Source organism: Rhinolophus ferrumequinum, chromosome 6 (assembly GCF_004115265.2).
Source record: "Rhinolophus ferrumequinum isolate MPI-CBG mRhiFer1 chromosome 6, mRhiFer1_v1.p, whole genome shotgun sequence".
NCBI classification, from domain to species: domain Eukaryota; kingdom Metazoa; phylum Chordata; class Mammalia; order Chiroptera; family Rhinolophidae; genus Rhinolophus; species Rhinolophus ferrumequinum.
This window is the reverse complement of record NC_046289.1, coordinates 88,512,627-88,531,849: the sequence shown is the minus strand read 5'-3', so window position 1 is coordinate 88,531,849 and position 19,223 is coordinate 88,512,627. Positions and strand designations below refer to the sequence as shown.

General features: G+C 34.0%; 1 protein-coding gene across 3 annotated transcripts in view; it reads right to left on the bottom strand.

Moving 5' to 3' along the window:
- Positions 1-19,223, bottom strand: part of LRFN5 (leucine rich repeat and fibronectin type III domain containing 5) — a 261,831-nt gene that overhangs the window by 16,907 nt on the left and 225,701 nt on the right. For 2 of the 3 annotated variants that reach the window (XM_033106910.1, XM_033106911.1), the window contains one exon: positions 819-2,223. In XM_033106910.1, the coding sequence (XP_032962801.1) occupies positions 819-2,203 (1,385 nt within the window). In that variant the 5' untranslated portion in view covers positions 2,204-2,223. Of the gene's footprint in view, positions 1-275; positions 468-818; positions 2,224-19,223 lie in introns of all 3 variants that reach the window. The other variant, XR_004423120.1, reaches the window with a different exon arrangement.

Genomic DNA, 19,223 nt, shown 5'->3' with positions numbered 1-19,223 from the left:
TCAATGAGGCTGAACTTTAGAAAAACATACCAGAAATTCTGTAGTCAGATGCAAATTCTTCATTAATGTCCTTATAGGAAATTACATACTTAACTCCAACGGTACTTTCACTGCTCAAAATACTTGTCAACTTTCTCTTGGAACTGTCTTAAGAACCAATGTACATGAGACAACACACATGCACATAACTCAGTCACTCAAAATATCAGTCTCATTATTTTATAGTTACATCCTATTTTTGACCAAAAATGGCAATATCCATCTTGATCACCCACCTTATTCACAAGACTTGGCTCCAAATGGCTTTTGCTTGTTTCCAAAATTCAAACTCACCCTCAAAAGACGAAGATTTGCCACCACTGAGGATATTCAAAATAGTATGACGAAGGTTCTAAAGATAATTCCAAAAGTGCTTTGAGCAATGGCAGCATCATTGGGATAATGGTATAGCCTCCCAACGTGACTTCCTTGAAGGAAAGAACACTCATATGGATGTGTAAGTTCTGGTATGTTTTTGCATTTTTTTAAATAAATCAATCTTGTTCTCTGATAGTCACATCTCAGATGAGGGGAAAAAAGTAAGTAAGCATAATATTAAATATAAATTCGAACTCTCTAATAAGAACACCATCAAAATAGTTCCCCACATGTATTCACCTTTCACAAGTCTTACATTACACATTTTAAAAAATGGAGTTCTATAATTACAATACAGAGTAGCACTGCCAATTAAAAAAAAAAAAAAATCAGTAGTACATTCACAAGCCCAAATAGTAAGATGCATGGTAAGTATAAAGATTTGCTTAATTTTATCTTACCTGTAAACAAGGGTGTCATCATAAGTACCATTGTACTGGATTTGAAACATACGTATTCCAGGGATATTTCTTTGAAAATTAAATTTAAGTAGTGCCGTAGATGATGTTGCTTCTGCCACCACTATTTTGTCTTGACTTATTTTAGTATCACCATTACTACTGCTTGCATTAGAACCTGACTTAGTAGAAGTTGAGATATCTGAAGAACCAGGATCAGGCTCATGGATATGGTTAGTACTGTTTAGTAAGTGAGGGAGCTTAATTATATGAAGATCCACTGTTTGTGTTGCTTCCCCGGCAGGATTAGAAGCAATGCAGGTAAAAGCACCTGTATCCTTTACAGTTGTTATAAGAATGTCAAGTGTCCCATTATCATACACCAGAGATCTTGTTGCATTTGAAATAAGCTTCCCTTCAGGAGAAATCCAGTGAATTGCAGGTTCAGGGTCACCCCTAGCTTTGCATCTAAGGGTTGCCCTTTGACCCTCCAGGACTCTCATCTCATGTGTATGGCGAGTAATGAGAGGAGGCTCACACAAAAACTCTTCCTCAGGAATTGACCAAAAATAACGACCAGTTAAAAGTGCTGGAGAAGCACAGGTCTCTAGGTCATCTTCTCTGGACAGACGCCTCAACCATAACAATTCGCAATTGCAATGCAAAGGGTTTCCACCGAAACTTAATGCAAAAGTAGATGGGCTTATGATTCCTGAGGTTGCTAGTACCTGAGCTCGCTGAAAGAGAGGGTCAGGTGGTAGCTTCTGCAATTTATTCGATGTTACATCTAGCCGAGTCATCTTGTGCAAGTGGGAGAAAGTCCCCTTAGGGATGTTATCAATCATATTGTGATCCAAACTAAGGGTGTGCAAGCTAACCATCTTCTCAACAGCATCCCAAGGAATCGTTTCTAAATTATTATAAGACAGATCCAGCTCCTCAAGGGCAAAGACATCATCAAATGCTGTAGAAGAAATTAAAGTCAGCTGATTGTTGTTCAGTATCAAATGATGGAGATTGGAAAGCCCACTGAACATGTCATTTGTAATTTTAGTCAATCGATTGCTATTCAAATGCAATGCCCTCAAATTTCGTAAGTCAGCAAAAGCATGAGGTGTAATAAAACTTATTGTATTCCTGGATAGAGTCAGGTCCACCAAGCTGGTCATATTGGCAAAATCTTTCCTTTTAATATTTGTAACAAAATTGTCTGCCAACCTCAGTTCCACAGTTCTTCTGTCAATGTTTGGTGGAACAAATAAAAGCCCTTTCTTGGCACAAAGGGTTGCAAGATTAGGAGACAAAATCTGACAGACACAACGCTTTGGACAGATCTGAGCTCTCACTGCTATGCCAATGAAAAACAGATAAAAAAGAATTTTTTCCATTGTAGATCGGATTTAAGAGCCTGAAAGAGAACATACAATACAGAGTTAGCATTCAATCATTTGACTAACGTTCATATCCCTACCAGAATAATCTTTTTTATGCCAATTGGAATACAGAAAGAATTTATTCATATGTTTACTTAACAAATAAGCATAAAGTATCTACTCTGTATTAAAGGCTATAATAGACACTAGGATGAAAAATATGCATTCATGGCCTCATGGCATTTAAAGTCAAACGGAGGGGAAAGAAATCAATAGATTATTGTAATTCTGTAAATTAAGCATTATTTTTGAAACACAGCCAGAGTACTCCATGGGGGGCACAAAAAATAGACGTTCAGCCTGGCATGGAGGGTGGGAGTTCAGGAAAACTTCCCTTTAAACCCCGGAAGACGTCCTATAAGTTCAAAAGTTTAAAGACATATTTAAGAATTTACAAGTATTTCAATGTACTAGTCTGGGGAGAAATAATAAAAGACAGTATTTGTTATAGTTAACCTTGTGGCATGATATTTGAAAGTAATTAATTGTTGATTAAATTTTATTCATCTTTACAAACTATCTTGAATATAGTACAACCTTCACACCCCAACTGTAAGTACAGGATCTTAATCTCAAAAATAAAAAGGCTGAAAATTTACCACAAATGCTCTGAGTTTCTTAAATATTAGAATATTTTATTTGATGTCAACATTGATTTTTGAAGATAATTTATGGGAATCAGTCATCAAAATACTTGACAGTGAGTCTGAAAAGTTATCATATTCCATGTTCTTTTTCTAAAATATGAACTCATTTATATTTACCCAAATTTAATTTTTTAAAAATGAGTCTCATTTTCCAGTTTGATCTTAAGTATTTGCTCTTGAAATTAATCCTCAAAGATAAAAATACACATACATACATGATTAAAAGTTCTAATAAATTACATGTAGTTTTAAATGCCAAGAGCAAAAATAGCTGGAGAAAATCATTCAAATTTTTAATTGATGACAATATGAAATATGGAGTTATTCTAGAAATAATGCAGCAAGTTTTCTAAATAAAACATATTCTTAAAGGCTTAATTTACTTTATGCTATTTTATACCATATTAAATGTGGTTATAATGAATAAAAACTGTTATTCTCAACAAAGGAAATAGTCTTACTTTTCTGTTCATCACAGAATAACTAGTACTGAACTAGCCTTTCCACAATAAGCAGCAAAAAAAAAAAAAGAAAGAAAGTACAAAATGCATAAAACTACAATTTTCAGATATCAGAAAAGAGGATGCACAGAACTGGGGTCCTCAAGAAAAGTGAATTAACAAAAATGAACCCTATCATTGTTCCTGGAGACAGTTTTCAAACCACAGCACAGAAAGGAGAACAAGGCAAAGCATGAACAACAGGCTTATTCAATTTAAGAGACAGAGACTGAAATACGGAATCTCAAGTGGCTTGAATTAATGGGGCGGGGTACCACAAAGGAGAGCGTTATTGGAAGAAAGAACTCCAGTAATCTCTGTAGGTAGACACGACAATAGATACTAACCATACATAAGCAATGATGGAAAAGAAAGAAAGAAAGAAAAATGACGGAAAAAAGTGAAAAAAAACTTCAGTGACCTGTGGAAAAATATTAATAAGTCAAACATACACATAATTGCCATATCAGAAGAAGGCAATAAGGTAGAAATATATTTGAAGAAGTAAAGGCAAACATTTTTCAAATCTGTGATAAAAAAACACCCAAAAACCCATCAATCTAAGCTCAAAACAAGAAAAATCATACCAACACACATTACAATCATATTGCAGATAACCAAAGAAAAAGAAAAATTAATCTTAAAAGCAGTCAGAGAAATAAGACACATTATAAGAAGGTGAACAGAATAAAAATAATGGCTGACTCTTTACTGACTTCTCTTTGAAAATAAAGCAAGATAGAAGATTATACATATATATATATATATATATATATATATATATATATATATATATATATATATTTAAAGTGCTGCAAGAAAAAGGAAAGCCTGTCAACCTGGGTTGGCTTTCATACATTCATAAAAGAAAATTAAGGACATTTTGAGAGAAAAAAATTAAAAGATTCATCAAAACTAGAATTGCACTATAATATAAACGGATTCTCAGGTTGAAATATGTATCACATGGAATCTTGAATCTTCAAAAATGGATGAAAAGCAACAGAAACAGTATATCTACGAATAGGTATAAAATATTTTTATAGTGTTTTAATAAGTTTAAAAATAGTATTTCTGGTATAGATAGATAGGGAATGTTTGAAAAAGATGAAGGATAAAGAAGTACAAATTGGAAGTTACAAAATAGTCATGGGGATATAAAGTGTAGCATAGGGAATATAGTCAATAGTAGGGAATATCGTCAATAATATTGTAATAATTATGTATGGTGTCTATGTACTAAATTTATTGGGGTCATCACTCAAAAGTTACATAGATGTCTAATCACTATGCTGTACACTTGAAACTAATATAATATTGTATGTCAACTGTAATTGAAAAGTAAAAAAAACCCAAAATGTTTAAAAAGAAAGGCTGAACCTCACATAGTTTATATCTCACAAAGTTCTGTGCACAGGGACCACACTCAGAAAATACTGGTTGTAGGAGAAAAGAAGTTAAAAAAAAAAAAAAAAATCATCATTCTCACCCTAACCATGAAATGTGATGGATAAACTACAAATTATGTATTTAAGAAAATAACATCATAATGATAAAGAAACAAACATAAAGGGATATTCCAGAATGTGACAGTCCTTGATGAAAGAGGAGCGATCCATGGATGGATGCCCTACTTTCCCCAAGACAATGGTAAAGAGCAGGACCTACCTGGTATAAATTGGGGTGAGGAGAAAGTAGCCTACTGTTTAACTTTTTTTTTTTTTTTTTTAACTTAATTTCTTCTTAGAACAGTTTTAGGTTTACAACAAAATTGGGAGAAAAGTAGAGAGCTTCCCCATACACCAACTGCTCCCACTCATGGAAGGCCTCCTCCATTAGCAACACCCCCTACCAGCATGGTACATTTGTTATAATCAATTAATCTACATTGACACATCATAATCGTCAAAAGTCCATAGTTTACACTAGGGATCACTCTTGGTGTTGTATATTATAAGTGTTTGAACAAATGAATAAGGACATGTATCCACCGTTACGGAATCATACAGAGTATTTCTACTGCCCTAAAAATCCTCTGTGCTCTGCCTATTCATCTCTCCCCGGCCCATCTCTCCCTGGCAAGCACTGATCATTTTAGTGTCTGCATAGTTCTGCATTTTCTAGAATGTGATGTAGTTGGAATCACACAGTATTTAGCTTTTTCAGATTGACTTCTTTCACTTAGTGATATGCCTTTAAGTTTCCTCCATGTCTTTTCATGGCTTGACAGCTCCTTTCTTTCCAGCACTGAAGATTCCATTGTCTGAATGTACCACATTTTATTTATCCATATTCACCTAATGAAAGACATCATAATTGCAAATATTGGCAATTGTGAATAAAGCTGCTACACATCTGTATATAGACTTCTGTGTAGATATAAATTCTTAACTCCTTTGGGTAAATATCAAGAGTGTGATTGCTGGCGTCTACAGTAAGAATATATTTAGCTTTGTAAGAAACTACCAAACAGTCTTCCAACGTGGTTGCAACATAATTCTCCCCAACAATGTGTGAGAGTTCCTGTTGCTCCACATCCTCATCAGCACTTGATGTTCTCAGTGTTTCAGATTTTGGTCATTGTAATAGATGGGTAGTGGCATCTCATTGCTTTAAGTTGAATTTCCCTGGTGACATATGTGGGTTATCCTTTCACATTCTTTTTGCCATCTGTATATCTTCTTGGGTGAGTTGTCTGTTAACGTATTTGCCCTATTTTCAAATCATGTTTATTTATGTATGTATATATGTATGTATTTATTTATTATTATTCCTGAGTTTTAAGAGTTCTTTGTACATTTTGGATAACAGTTCTTTATCACATGTGTCTTTTGCAAGCATTTTCTACCATTGTCTGACTTGTCTTATCATTCTTTTGACATTGTCTTTTGCAGACCAGAAGATTTTAAAGTTAATGAAGTCCAGCTTACCAGTTATTGATTTCATGGATAATGTTTTAGGTGTTGTATGTAAAAATATATCACTATTCTCAAGGTCATCTAAGTTTTTTCTTACATTATCTTCTAGGAGTTTTTTTTTTTTTTTAAGATTTTATTGGGGAAGGGGAACAGGACTTTTATTGGGGAACAGTGTGTACTTCCAGGACTTTTTTCCAAGTCAAGTTGTTGTCCTTTCAATCTTAGTTATGGAGGGTGCCGTTCAGCTTCAAGTTGTTGTCCTTTCAGTCTTAGTTGTGGAGGATGCAGCTAAGCTCCAGGACCAGTTGCTGTTGCTAGTTGCAGGGGGCGTAGCCCACCATCCCTTGCGGGAATCGAATCAGCAACCTTGTGGTTGAGAGGATGTGCTCTAAACAACAGAGCCATCCAGGAGCTCAGCGGAAGCTCAGCTCAAGGTGCCATGTTCAATCTTAGTTGCAGGGGGTGCTGCCCACCATCCCTTGTGGGACTTGAGGAATTGAACTGCAACCTTGTGGTTGAGAGCCCACTGGCCCATGTGGGAATCGAACCGGAAGCCTTCAGAGTTAGGAGCATGGAGCTCTAACCACCTGAGCCACCAGGCCGTCCCCATCTTCTAGGAGTTTTACAGTATTGCATTTTACATTTAGGTCTCTGATACATTTTAGGTTGATTTTTTTTTTTTTTTTTGAGGGATCTAATGTTAGTGTTTACATTCTTTTTTTTTTTTTTTTTCGTTTTTTTCATAAGGATGTCCAGGTGTCCCAACACCATTTGTTGCAGAGACAATTGTTCCATTGTACTACCTTTGCTACTTTGTCAAAGACTTTGACTATTGTTATGGGGGTCTATTTCTGGGTTCTCTATTCTGTTCTGTTTATCTATTCTTTCACTAATACCATGCTATCTTGTTTTTAAGTTAAATTTACTGGGGTGACATTAGTTAGTAAAATCATATAGGTTTCAAGTGTACATTTCTATAATAGGTCATCATATATTTGATCCCCTTTCTGTCTTCTACCACACCCCTCCTCCTTTACCCTCTGGTAACCACTAAACTACTGTCTGTATCTATGAATTTTTGTTTCTTTGTCTTGTTCCTTTGCTGATTTCAGTTTTATATCCCACATATCACTGAAGTCATGCGATTCTTGACTTTTTCTCTCTGGTTTTTTTGCTTAGCGTAATAATCTCAAGATCCATGTTGTCACAAATGGCAGTATTTCATCTTTTCTTATGGCAGAGTAGTATTCCATTGTGTATATGTACCACATCTTTTTTATCCAATCATCTAACAAAGGCAACTTTGGTTGTTTCCATGTCTTGGTCACTGTGAATAATGCTGCAATGAACATTGGGTACATATATCTTTATGGATAAATGTTTTTGGATTTTTTGGGTAGATACCCCAAAGAGGGATTGGTGGGTCATATGGTAAATTCTAACCATAATTTTTTGAGAAATCTCCATATTGTGTGATACCACACTACCTTGATTACTCTAGCTTTATAGTAAGTCTTGAAGTTGAGGAATATCTGTCCCCCAACTTTGTTTTTCTCGATATTGTGTTATCTTGACTATTCTGGATGTTTTGCCTCTCCATAGAAACTTTAGCATCAGTTTGTCGACATCTATAGAACAACTTTGAGTTTTAAGAATTTTTTATATATTTTGCGTAAATTCTTTATCAGATGTGTGTTTTGCAAATAGTTTCTCCCAGTTTCTGGCTTAGGATTTCCATCTTGTGGAACTGCTGTTAATAGGGTTTTAGTAATGTGATGGTGTGTTGTAGAGTGAGGACAAGTATTACATAGTGCTATGATTAGCTGCCAAGCTTTTAGTAAGTCAATACCTCTGGACTGTGAAGTTTACATGTGTTTCTCATTGTCGCCCCCACCATCACTCTTAGATGAGACAGTATGGCTACAGTGGGCTGGAGTTACTCATTTTCTTCTTCCTCACATTAGTTAGGCTCAGATAATACCTGATTAGGTGAAGTTCTAATTAATGTAGTTTTCCCTGAGACAGGAATTATTAAAAAGTACAGAGTGATCCAACATATTTTCTCCATTCCCTGCTGGAAGCAGGACTGCATTTTTGTCTAATATTTGTTGTGGGAACTTGTTGGAGAGCCTGGAGATAAATTTCAAAATATTGTAGGTCCCCCCTATAACTGGGTTCCCCTGGAATTTTTAAGTCTCAGACTTCTCCATACTGAGCCTCCAGCAATTTATCCTACTGTTTTAGGTTGTCCTATTCTGTCACTGGGTCCCTCAGTTGAGGGAACCAGGTTGCTGCTGAGTCTCTGGTCCAGTAAGTTAGGGATTCCTGTATTTGCCCTCTGTCTCTCCAATCTTGGAGCAAGATTGTCCTGTGTCTTTCCTTCTCTTAGGATCCAAGAAGACAGTTTTAAAATTTTCCAGTCTGTTCAGCTTTTTTACTGTTCTTATAATGGAGTAGCAATTTCCAAGCTTGTCAATATGTGGAATAGGAAACCAGAAGTTTAACCAACTTTTAAGAACAATATGTAGGCTGGCATAAGGAAATGAAATCCAAAAGAACCCCAGAGGCAAGACAAGAAAGTGTTCTTCCCCAAACCCCCATTTCATTCTTATTTGTCTTCATTGAGTAAAGGGGAACCTACCTGGAAAATACGAAAGAGAGTAGAGACAATATCCCTAGGTATTCTATATTTTCAGATTAAAAAAACAATTGGTGGAAGGAAAGCAAAATTTAAATGAATACCCCAGGCAACCCAGACTTTCATGTTTGGAAGAGAGCTGGGGAAGGAAAAAACAAAAACAAACAAACAAAATAAAACGGTCAGTCACTCAGTTCTCTGAGCTATAAAAGACTGAGAGGGGGCTAGCGGGCTCAGTTCCTTTCCTCTCATAGATGCATTTCTAATTTTCAACCACAGAATGCCTGGGGTGGTATTGGAGAGGTGAAAAACACTTCTTGGAGAAAATTTTTACCTTCACAGAATGTAGGGTAGCTCTATCACAAACAAAGGAATCCAGGGGTGAGCTTAGAGATCAAAGAGATTTTCTTGGCCACCATTAAAAAAAAAAAAAAAAAAACTACTTGCATCAGAGCTATAAGCCCGGGTGAGGTTTCCAAATATTTAGTCATCAGATAGTTCATCTGTAAAACAAAGATCTCCAAAATCACTCTAGTGCTAAAATCCCATGTCTGACTGAATAGGATATTCCCAACCATGCTCTCAAAACATTTGAAGCCATGGTGAACTGAGTCATAATAATACTGTAACGAATTATAGACTGAGCTAAACTGCAGAGCACATAGACTCTGCCCCCACACTAGCAGACAGAAATAAAAAGCAACCCACACTTTTTAAAAGTTAATATCATTTACTTCATTCTCTGTGTCATTATAACATGTGCTGTACAACGTAAGAACTCACATAAAATGAGAAAGCAAGAAAAAGTGACCAACATTCCAAAAAGGAAATGGTCAATAGAAGTAGATCCATAGACATCCCAGATGTTAGAATTGTTACAGCGAATTTAAAATAATTATTTAAAAAATGCTGAAGGATCAGTTGGAAAAGGTAGACACCATGAATGATATGATGGGGAATATTAGCAAAGGTGTAGAAGATTTTCAAAAATGAAAATAAAGTTTGAAGAAATCATTAGATGTGCTTAAAAGAATACTGGGCATAGCAGAAGAAAGCATCAATGTATTTGAAGAGAGGTTGATAGAAAACAAATCTAAAATCCAACACATGAGGAAAAAACTAAAAGATGAGAATATAAACTCTGAGATCTGAGGGAAAATCTGACAAAGTCTGACAAAATCATACGTGGAGTCAGAGAAGGAAAGGAAGGAGAGAATGGAGGAGAAAAAATATTTGAAGTGATAATGATTGAAAAGTTTCCAGAATTGATAACATTAGTGATCCAAAAAGCCCAATAAACTCCAAATCATATCTAGACACATAAGAGTTAATTTCTAAAAAATCAAATAGAAAGAGAAAAGTTAGAAAAGAAGCAGAGGAAAAAGACATCACATACAGGAAAATAACTATGTGAACTACAACTGAATTCTCATAATAAATAATGAAGGCCAAAAGGAAAAGGAATAATATGTTCAAAATATAAAAATTAAAAACCTCATCAACCTAGAATTTTATATCCAATGAAAATATCCTTCAAAATGAACATAAAGCAAAAATATTCACAGGTAGAAAAAAGCTAAGAAAAATTCATCTCAGATGTTATCTACAAGATATACTTCATTATAGAATAGAAGTAGAGGGAAAAAAATCAACCACTGGGAAAATATAAAATCAAAGACAAGATGGTAGACTTAATCTCAAAGATATCAATAATTATTTTAATCACAAATTGAATTTAAAATTTAAAGGCAAAAAATACTAGTCTGTCTAAAATAGCAGGGAGGTGCTAAAAAGACTGAAAAATTTGATCTATCCTCTGCAAGACAATTAAGGAAAAAGAAAGGAAAAATTACTGCAAGGAAAATAAAAAGGAGACATCAATACACATCCAAAATCCATTAAACGACTAATAAGGAACTTTTATGAACAATGTCATGCCAATAAATTCAATAAGTTATATAAAACAGACAAGCTTGTTTTGGGAACACAAATCGCCAAGTAACTAGCACAAGAAAACATATAGAAAATATAAACAATACAGCATTTATTTAAAAAATTGAATTCATATCTACACCTTTCTGCAAAAGTAATTCTAAATCAAGTAGACAATACAAATATACATGGAGAAAGATTTATTGATAGATATACTATAATTCAAATATACAGTATATGTGATGTATTATTTGATATTGAACATAAAGTATAGGACAAAACTTACATTATATGTCATATTTTATTTGTAAGTATATTTTATATGTATTATATATTTTCTTGTTATATATTTGTTACATGTTTATAATGTTATATATGTATATTATTATATTTATGTTATTTATGTATATATAATAATGATCATTTAAATAGCACATATAAATTATATATAATATAAATATATATCACAAATTATATATAATTTAAATATATAATATATATATATGAAAATCATAAATATTATATGGTAAAATATAAAATCAAAGAAAAGGTGATAGACATAACCACAAAGATATCAATAACTACTTTAAACACAAATTATATATAAATTTAAAGACAAAATTAGTTGGATTAAAATAGCTGATGGCCACTTCATAAAGCATTTTTAAAAAACACACTTTGAGAAAAGATATAAATAAAAATACACACACACAAAGACCAAGCAGAATAAGATGGGGAGGAGAGAAGCAAATGGAAATGTTAACATTTGGGAATCTGGGTAAAGTGTATACAGAAACTCTTCATGCTATTTTTTCCAACTCTTAGGAATTATTAAATTGTGACCAAAAAATATTAAAGAAGGTAAAGACATCATGAGGAAATGACAAGGCAAGAACTTGTATGTGTGTGTGTGTGTGTGTGTGTGTGTGTCACAAAGAACTTGTATTTGGAATATATCAAGAAATCTTACAAATTAATAAGGAACTACTACTTCCCACAAGAAAAGACAAATGAATGGAAGAGATACTTCGCAATGAACTTAATCACCACATGAAAATAATCACATAATAGGCATCAGCGAAATGTGGATTTAAACCAAAATCCTCACTACCCAACATGAAAATTAAAAACAAACAAAAAACCTGGCAATCCCAATTTTGGTGATGATGTGGAACAACTGGAAATTTCATACACTTCTGGTGAAAGTGCAAAATGTTACAACCACTTTGCAGAGTCGTTTGGCAGCTGTTTTGCTGCATTAGACCTATTCTTATTTATCTAATGGTATAGCAATTGCATTCATTGAATATATTTACATGAGATATGAAAATGCATGTATACGAGGTCAGACAATTAAGTTATGAACTCATCCTAGAAAAAGTGCTACATACCTCATTGTTGAATATCACTACACTCACCTTCGAAGTACTCCCCTTGGGAAGCTATGCACTGACGCCAGTGCCTAGTCCACCCTTCAAAGCAATTTTGGAACTCTTTTTCTGGAATGGCCATCAGACCTGTCGTCATATTACCCTTGATGGCCTGAATGTCATCATAATGTCTTCCTTTCAATATTTTCTTTATCTTTGAGTAAAGAAAAAGTCATTGGTGGCCAGATCAAGTGAGCAGAGAGGGTGTTCCAACACAGTTATTTGTTCACTGGCTAAAAACTCCCTCACAGGCAGTGCTGTGTGAGGTGGTGCATTGTCATGGTACAAGAGCCATGAATTGTTAGCGAAAAGTTCAGGTCATCTAACTTTTTCATGCACCCTTTTCAGCACTTTCAAAGAGTAAACTTGATTAACTGTTTGTCCAGTTGGTACAAATTCATAATGAATAATCCCTCTGATATCAAAAATGGTTAGCAACATCTTTCAACAAGTTCGTGAACTTAATTATCAGGTTTGTACAAAAAGATGCTTCCAAGAATGTTCAAAATAGGTACATTAATATTAACCCCAAATTCAAAACAAATCAAATGCCTATTAACAGTTAGAGAGATAAACAAATCACACTATATTCATATAAGAAATGCTAGGGAACGATAGAAAAGAAAATGTTACTTATATCCACAACAATAAAAATGGGTTTTATTATGGGATGAAATGTATCTCCTATAAAGAACATGGATGAACTTTGAGATCATTACACTAAGTGAGGTAAATCAGACAGAGAAAGACAAATTCTGTGTGATATCACTTACACTGGAATCTAGGAAAACCCAAACTTGTAAAAACGGAGAGTAGAATTGTGATTACCAGGTGCTAGGGAGTAAGGGACGAGGAGAGATGTTACGTAAGGTCACAACCTTGCAATCAGTAGATAAATAAGCCCTAGAAATCTAATAATGCACAATATAGTGATTATAGACAATACTGTATTAGAAACATCAAAGGTGCTAAGAGACTAGATCTTAATTGTTCCCACCACAAAAAGGAAATAATAATTATGTGGCATGGTAGAAGTGTTAGCTAATGATATGGTGGCAATCATGTTGCAATATATAAATGCATAAAATCAATACATTGTATACCTTAAACTTATATAATGTTGTAGGTCAATTGAAAAAAAAAAAGAAAAAAGATGTGGAAGTCCTAACTCCCAGCACCTGTAAAGATGACCTTATTTGGAAATAGGGTCATTGCAGATGATCAAATTAAGGGGAGGTGATTACTGTACATGCTAATCAAATGATTGTTTTCTTATAAGAAGGGGAAATTTGGATACAAAGACAGACGTGTACAGAGGAAACACACCGTGAAGCACAACAGGAACGTTATCTACAAGCCAAGAACGCCTAAGGATACCAGGATCTAGGAGCGAGGAAGAGAACAGATTCTCCCCTAAAGTCCTCACAAAAAACGAAACATGACAGAAACCTTAATTTTGGACTTCTAGCTTCCATAATTGTGGGACAATATATTTCTGTTTAAGCCATCTAGTTATGGTACATTGTTACAGCAGCCCTAAAAAACTAATACAAGTCTCTAAAATGTTTCCCCTAACAAGAATTTCAGATATAAATCAATATATATATATATATTGCAAGCTTCAAGGTATACATGCATTTAGAATGGGAAAAATTAAGTTACTGTGATAGTAATAAAATCAGTGGTTGCCTACTTAAAGAATGGTAGATTGGTAAGAAATACAAGGAAATTTGGTGGCTCATGCAAATATTCTATATCTTACTTGGAATAGTTGTATACAAGTGTATATGTTCATCACAATTCATTGATTATACACACTTAAAATTGGTGTGTTTTATTTTTGTCAAGTAAACCTCAATATAGTTAATTAAGTTTAAAAAAAGGAAATATGGGTTTTCCATTATGTTTCCAAATATTGATCCCAAAGAAAGAAGAATTTATAAAATGACACATTATTGGTAGTTAATCAGAACTTAGTCATATTTTAGAAACCTGTATTTTCTTAGCCCTGTTATGTATCTTCAAAGATGTCATTCCATTCCAAACCAAATCATGCATCCTATTTCATAATCTGATTTACTTCAGCAGGCAACATACAGGATCACACTGCCTATATGCTGATTTAGAAAGTAAAAGTAAGTTCAGAATAAATCATGGGCCACTTTCTTAACGCTGTGTTTATTTTACATTTAAGTGAGACCGGTAAGTAATGAAAAAAAAATAGTATGAATTGTGATTAATGAGTTTTCTCATGTTATCTTAATCTTAGGACAGGGTAGAAATTTCCAACTTTACAAAAGAAGACAAGGGATCATGTAAATAAAGAGTTTTCACTCACTTCCTATAAGTTCACAAACTAATTTTTGACGTACTTATTAGAATATATAACCCCTTGAATAAAATGAATGTGAATGGTAGAGCAGATTAGTTGTCATGTTTTGCTGGAACTCATGATTTAAAAATTTATAAAGGTCATCAAAGACAGGATCCTCATTTTTATCTATTTAAGTGAAACTGTTTTGAAACATGATTAGTCTATTGCTTTCTCTAAATAGTTAAATTCCTTAACAACACAGATGGGTTTTTAATAATAATAATGTAGTGAGGCTGTAATTCAGTAAATAGTCATACAGTTGCAGCTCTTAAGATAATATTTATATATATCTATATTATATGCTCTATGAAGCTAATTCTTTTCAGACACAAAGTGACACATGTAAACGAAGAAGAGTCAATCACACACAAACTGGAAAATGATTTTCCCGAACTGCTTTCAGCCTATGGCTATTACATAACATACACTCAAGAGAATCAATATTTATTTGGCAAGTAGAACAGGATATAAAAACAAATTTAGATTTTACAACCAACTGAGAGTATAATCTATTCTCTGCAGAAACCAATATGGCACCAATTTATATGTTGTATTAAAGGAAAACTATTGGTCCCCTCAGGAGCTGCCATCATTCAGCAGAGATCCACAATTCATTAATGCCCCTTTGCTCAGGCTAATGCTTGGGGACAGATCTGATGCCTGATGATGCTGATGAGTTGTTTTAGGATGTGTCAAAAATAGTTGAAGTATTGTAAAGGCTATTTATAATATAGTTTATATAATGAAACTCATTTGGTATTTATTTAAAATATTTTAGCTTTTCTGCCTAATTTTTTTAAGTAGGGCTATAAACAATAACATTGTAACTCTAGTCTCACTAAAACATGTACTGAGAATATGACAATTGAACACGTTAAATTCAGGCCTCAATATAGGACAACTATAACCTAGAACAACTATCCGTTGGTCCTGGATTACCAGTGATAGTCACTGGTAAAATTCCTAAGCACACTGAACACATTTTAAAATTCACCCATGCATCCATTCACTCATTCTTTTATTAATTTCTTCAAGATTTATTTAATATCTGAACCACATACAAGGTGCTTTGCTAGACTCTATCAAGCTTAGAAGGCTGGATCCAACTAGAACAAACACACACACAATTGTAATAGAAGGCAGACTGTGAAAAGTTTTAACTGAGCATATATTTTGATATTTAAATTCACACAGTTCATACGGGTCTGTGAGTTAATAGAGAATCCTGTAATTTTTATTCTCAGCATGTGTGTATGTATTCATTTTTTATTCAACATGGTATATGTATACATAAACATGCTATTTAGTACATGATAAAAGGCCAATCACTTAAACTAAATTTAAAAAATAATAGTTACCCATTCATTAAGTACAGGTAAATATAAAGAAACTAATGTCCTCTTTATTTTCCAGATGAGGAAATGAGATTGAGATACTGATAATTTATAATTAAGCCTGTTTACTAAGTGGATTATATGCCAAGCTCTATACACTATGCACTGTGATGTGCAAATACTTCAGCACTTCTTTGTTTCTTTTAAAATTAAGGTGAAAGATACATACAGAGATTTATTTTATAAAATGTTTTAAATATTAATTTTGTTAGCTTACATTAGGAAGCTAAAATGGACTTGTTATTCGATACTTATCATACCAAATCTCCTTTAATCTTTGCACAACTCCACATAAAGTAGTTATTTTTATTACCATTTATATGATGAAATAAAATTTAGGAAATGTTAAGCAATTCCCTCAAGGTCATATAGAAAATAAACAAGCAGGTTTAAGATGAATGTATATTTTCAAACACATGCTCTTCCTATGATGAGATGATGCTTATAAATACTATTTAGATGGTGTTTTCCTGATTATGTAGCACTTGGACATAAAGGGTTTGTTGATACCAACAATAACGATTCCTTCCATTAATCAAGTGATTTACTCATTTATTTTTCTGGTCTCTCTTCATGATCAAATCACATTCACAAGGTGCTAGCAGATTACTATGGTGGAGACTCAAAAGCACCTTGCATGAAAACCCAAATGACACGTTCAACCAGTCTTTCATTTCTCTTTGGTATGTCAAGACATGAGTGAAGTGGCCCAAATACATAAGTCCATAATGCTAAGTATTTTAAGAGTGTAAATTCTACCTCATAGAAAGGAGAGTGGTTGCTGTGTATAAAGAGGTCTCAGTATTAATTCCACGCATATGGATTGAGTTGTCCCTCTTTTTGCCCACTTGGAGGTCTGCCTGCAGAGACTCTGTAATGCCTGGAGCGTCCATGGAGGTTGACAGTAAATACTACTAGTAAGTGGGAGAATGTATTCTCTCTTGCAGAAAAGAGCTGAGAGAGAAGGCAGCCTAGAATAGCCCTGTACTAAGAGACTGTGAAGATTTCCAACAGTGCTGCAACAGCAGGTGTTTGGATTTGGGTCAGGGATTAAATGGTTTCCTAAAATGAAAGTCTGTTGATTGTGAGCACACCTTATGGATGTTCAGACATAAATGGAAAATATTTAGGAAGGGGTTATGTGTATATAAAGGTGCAAGATAATTTATATTTAAAACTTCAACTAATTAATACACTACGCCTCTAAGAAACAGGTATAATTTACCTGGAGAGTTCATGGTTATTTGTTTAGAAAAATTATTTGATAATCTACTTGTGTGTGAATGGTGAATACCCCAAGGCATGGATATTAAAAGGGCACAGAAACAAGGGATGGGCAAATTCCATATTTGATAAATTAAAGTTTATTCTGGGGAAGAGAAGGACGGAAGGAAGCACACCGAGGGAGATTCTGTGTAAAATAGTGATAGGCATATGGCCTTCAGATAAACAGTCGCAGATAAGAAACCTCTCAAATTAAATGTCTTGTTTGATGGGTTTTACAATGTTGCTTCCCATCAAATTTAAACCTGAGGAAGTTTGCCTCCCACCCCCCAAATCAATGCCGGGTGGGAAACATCAAGGTAAAAAGAACTGGGTTCCACATCTAGGTTCGTATTGAATGATGAAGAAACTGAATCTCAGTGAAAGCTGCTAAGACTCTAATCTGGATTTAATGCACTGGTTTCTCTTTCTATTTTACCTCAGGATAATCAGGTTTCAATGAACACAGGGGAGAAGGAAAGGTCCAGGGCATGGAACATTATCACAAATGTGAAATGCAATGAAATCACTACCTTGCCATTGCAAGATGACCCCTGTTTTCTTTCAATTTCCAAGAATAAAGCAGCTCCCTCCTCAGAATTCCCTTGATTTTATGACAAACTGAAAGGACAGAAAAGGGGTTATAATACAAATATGAATGCCACTAATCGGTGTTTCAAATCTAGTAAATTATTACGTACTTTATCCTTTATTTATTTATTTTTTATTTTTTGAATTTTGAAAGGTGAATCTCTGAGCCTTTGAGATGTCATGCTATCCATTATGTTTCAGTTTCTCCATGGTGTTTAACATTTCATATAAGTAGTCTCTGTGGTTATATTGCCTCTATCGTGTTGTTGCCATAGCAATTAAAGAGACACAGTTGCAGAGCAATGCAGACAGGGTGATCGGCACAGATATGTTGTTTGACACAATTCAGGCATCTAGAAATCTGGATAATTCTTCAGAATAAAAAAATGTTTACACTGTCTCTTGATATTACTGTGGGCATTGAGGCAGCCAAGTTATCACCAATAGAAAATGTAATTAAAAAGCTGAGGAAATGGGAGAGGAAAGAAAGACATACACACAGATAGAGGAAGAAGTACATTTACTGAGAGTTTAAATACGAAACATGTGTGCGGGTGGAAAGTTCCAGCAGTACTCCTACAGAAATATTTTGACAAACTAACACCATATGGAAGCTTTTACAACACTGAAAGCAATGTTTACCTCTCTCTCTCTCTCTCTCTCTCTCTCTCTCTCTCTCTCTCTCCCCTTCTCTCTTCTCTTTCTTCCCGCCCTTCCTCTTTCCCTCCCCTCTCTTTCAAACACACCCACCCTACCCAGTGTTATTAGAATTCTCTTATATTTTGTATTAACATTGACTTGCCATTTACAAAATAATGACCATTAACCTAATGTCATGCATGTTTCAAAAAGTAATATATTACAACATAAATTCTTGTCCACTAATATAATTTTTTTATAAATTTAAGAGATAAATGAGTAAAGGATACAGATGATTCATAGAAGCCTAGACCACCCCCTTTCTGTATTGAACTGCCAACTTGTCTACTCCACTTTTTTCTCTAATAATCTCAAAATAGCCATTATTCTATACACCTGAAACTATTATAAAATTATACTGAATATCAATTGTAACTGAAAAATTATATTAAATTGAAAAAGTAAATTAAAAAAAGTCTACAACTGAGTTCCTAGTTTATTGTCTCAAATCTGCTTTGCTCTTCCTATAGTACTTCCCTCTAATTATAGGTCCACTGCATTCTTTTCAAAGCCCAGACCCAAAACCTTGGAATTATTCATTACTCTTCCCTTTCTGTTATACAAAGTCTTGTTCATTAATAGTCGTATA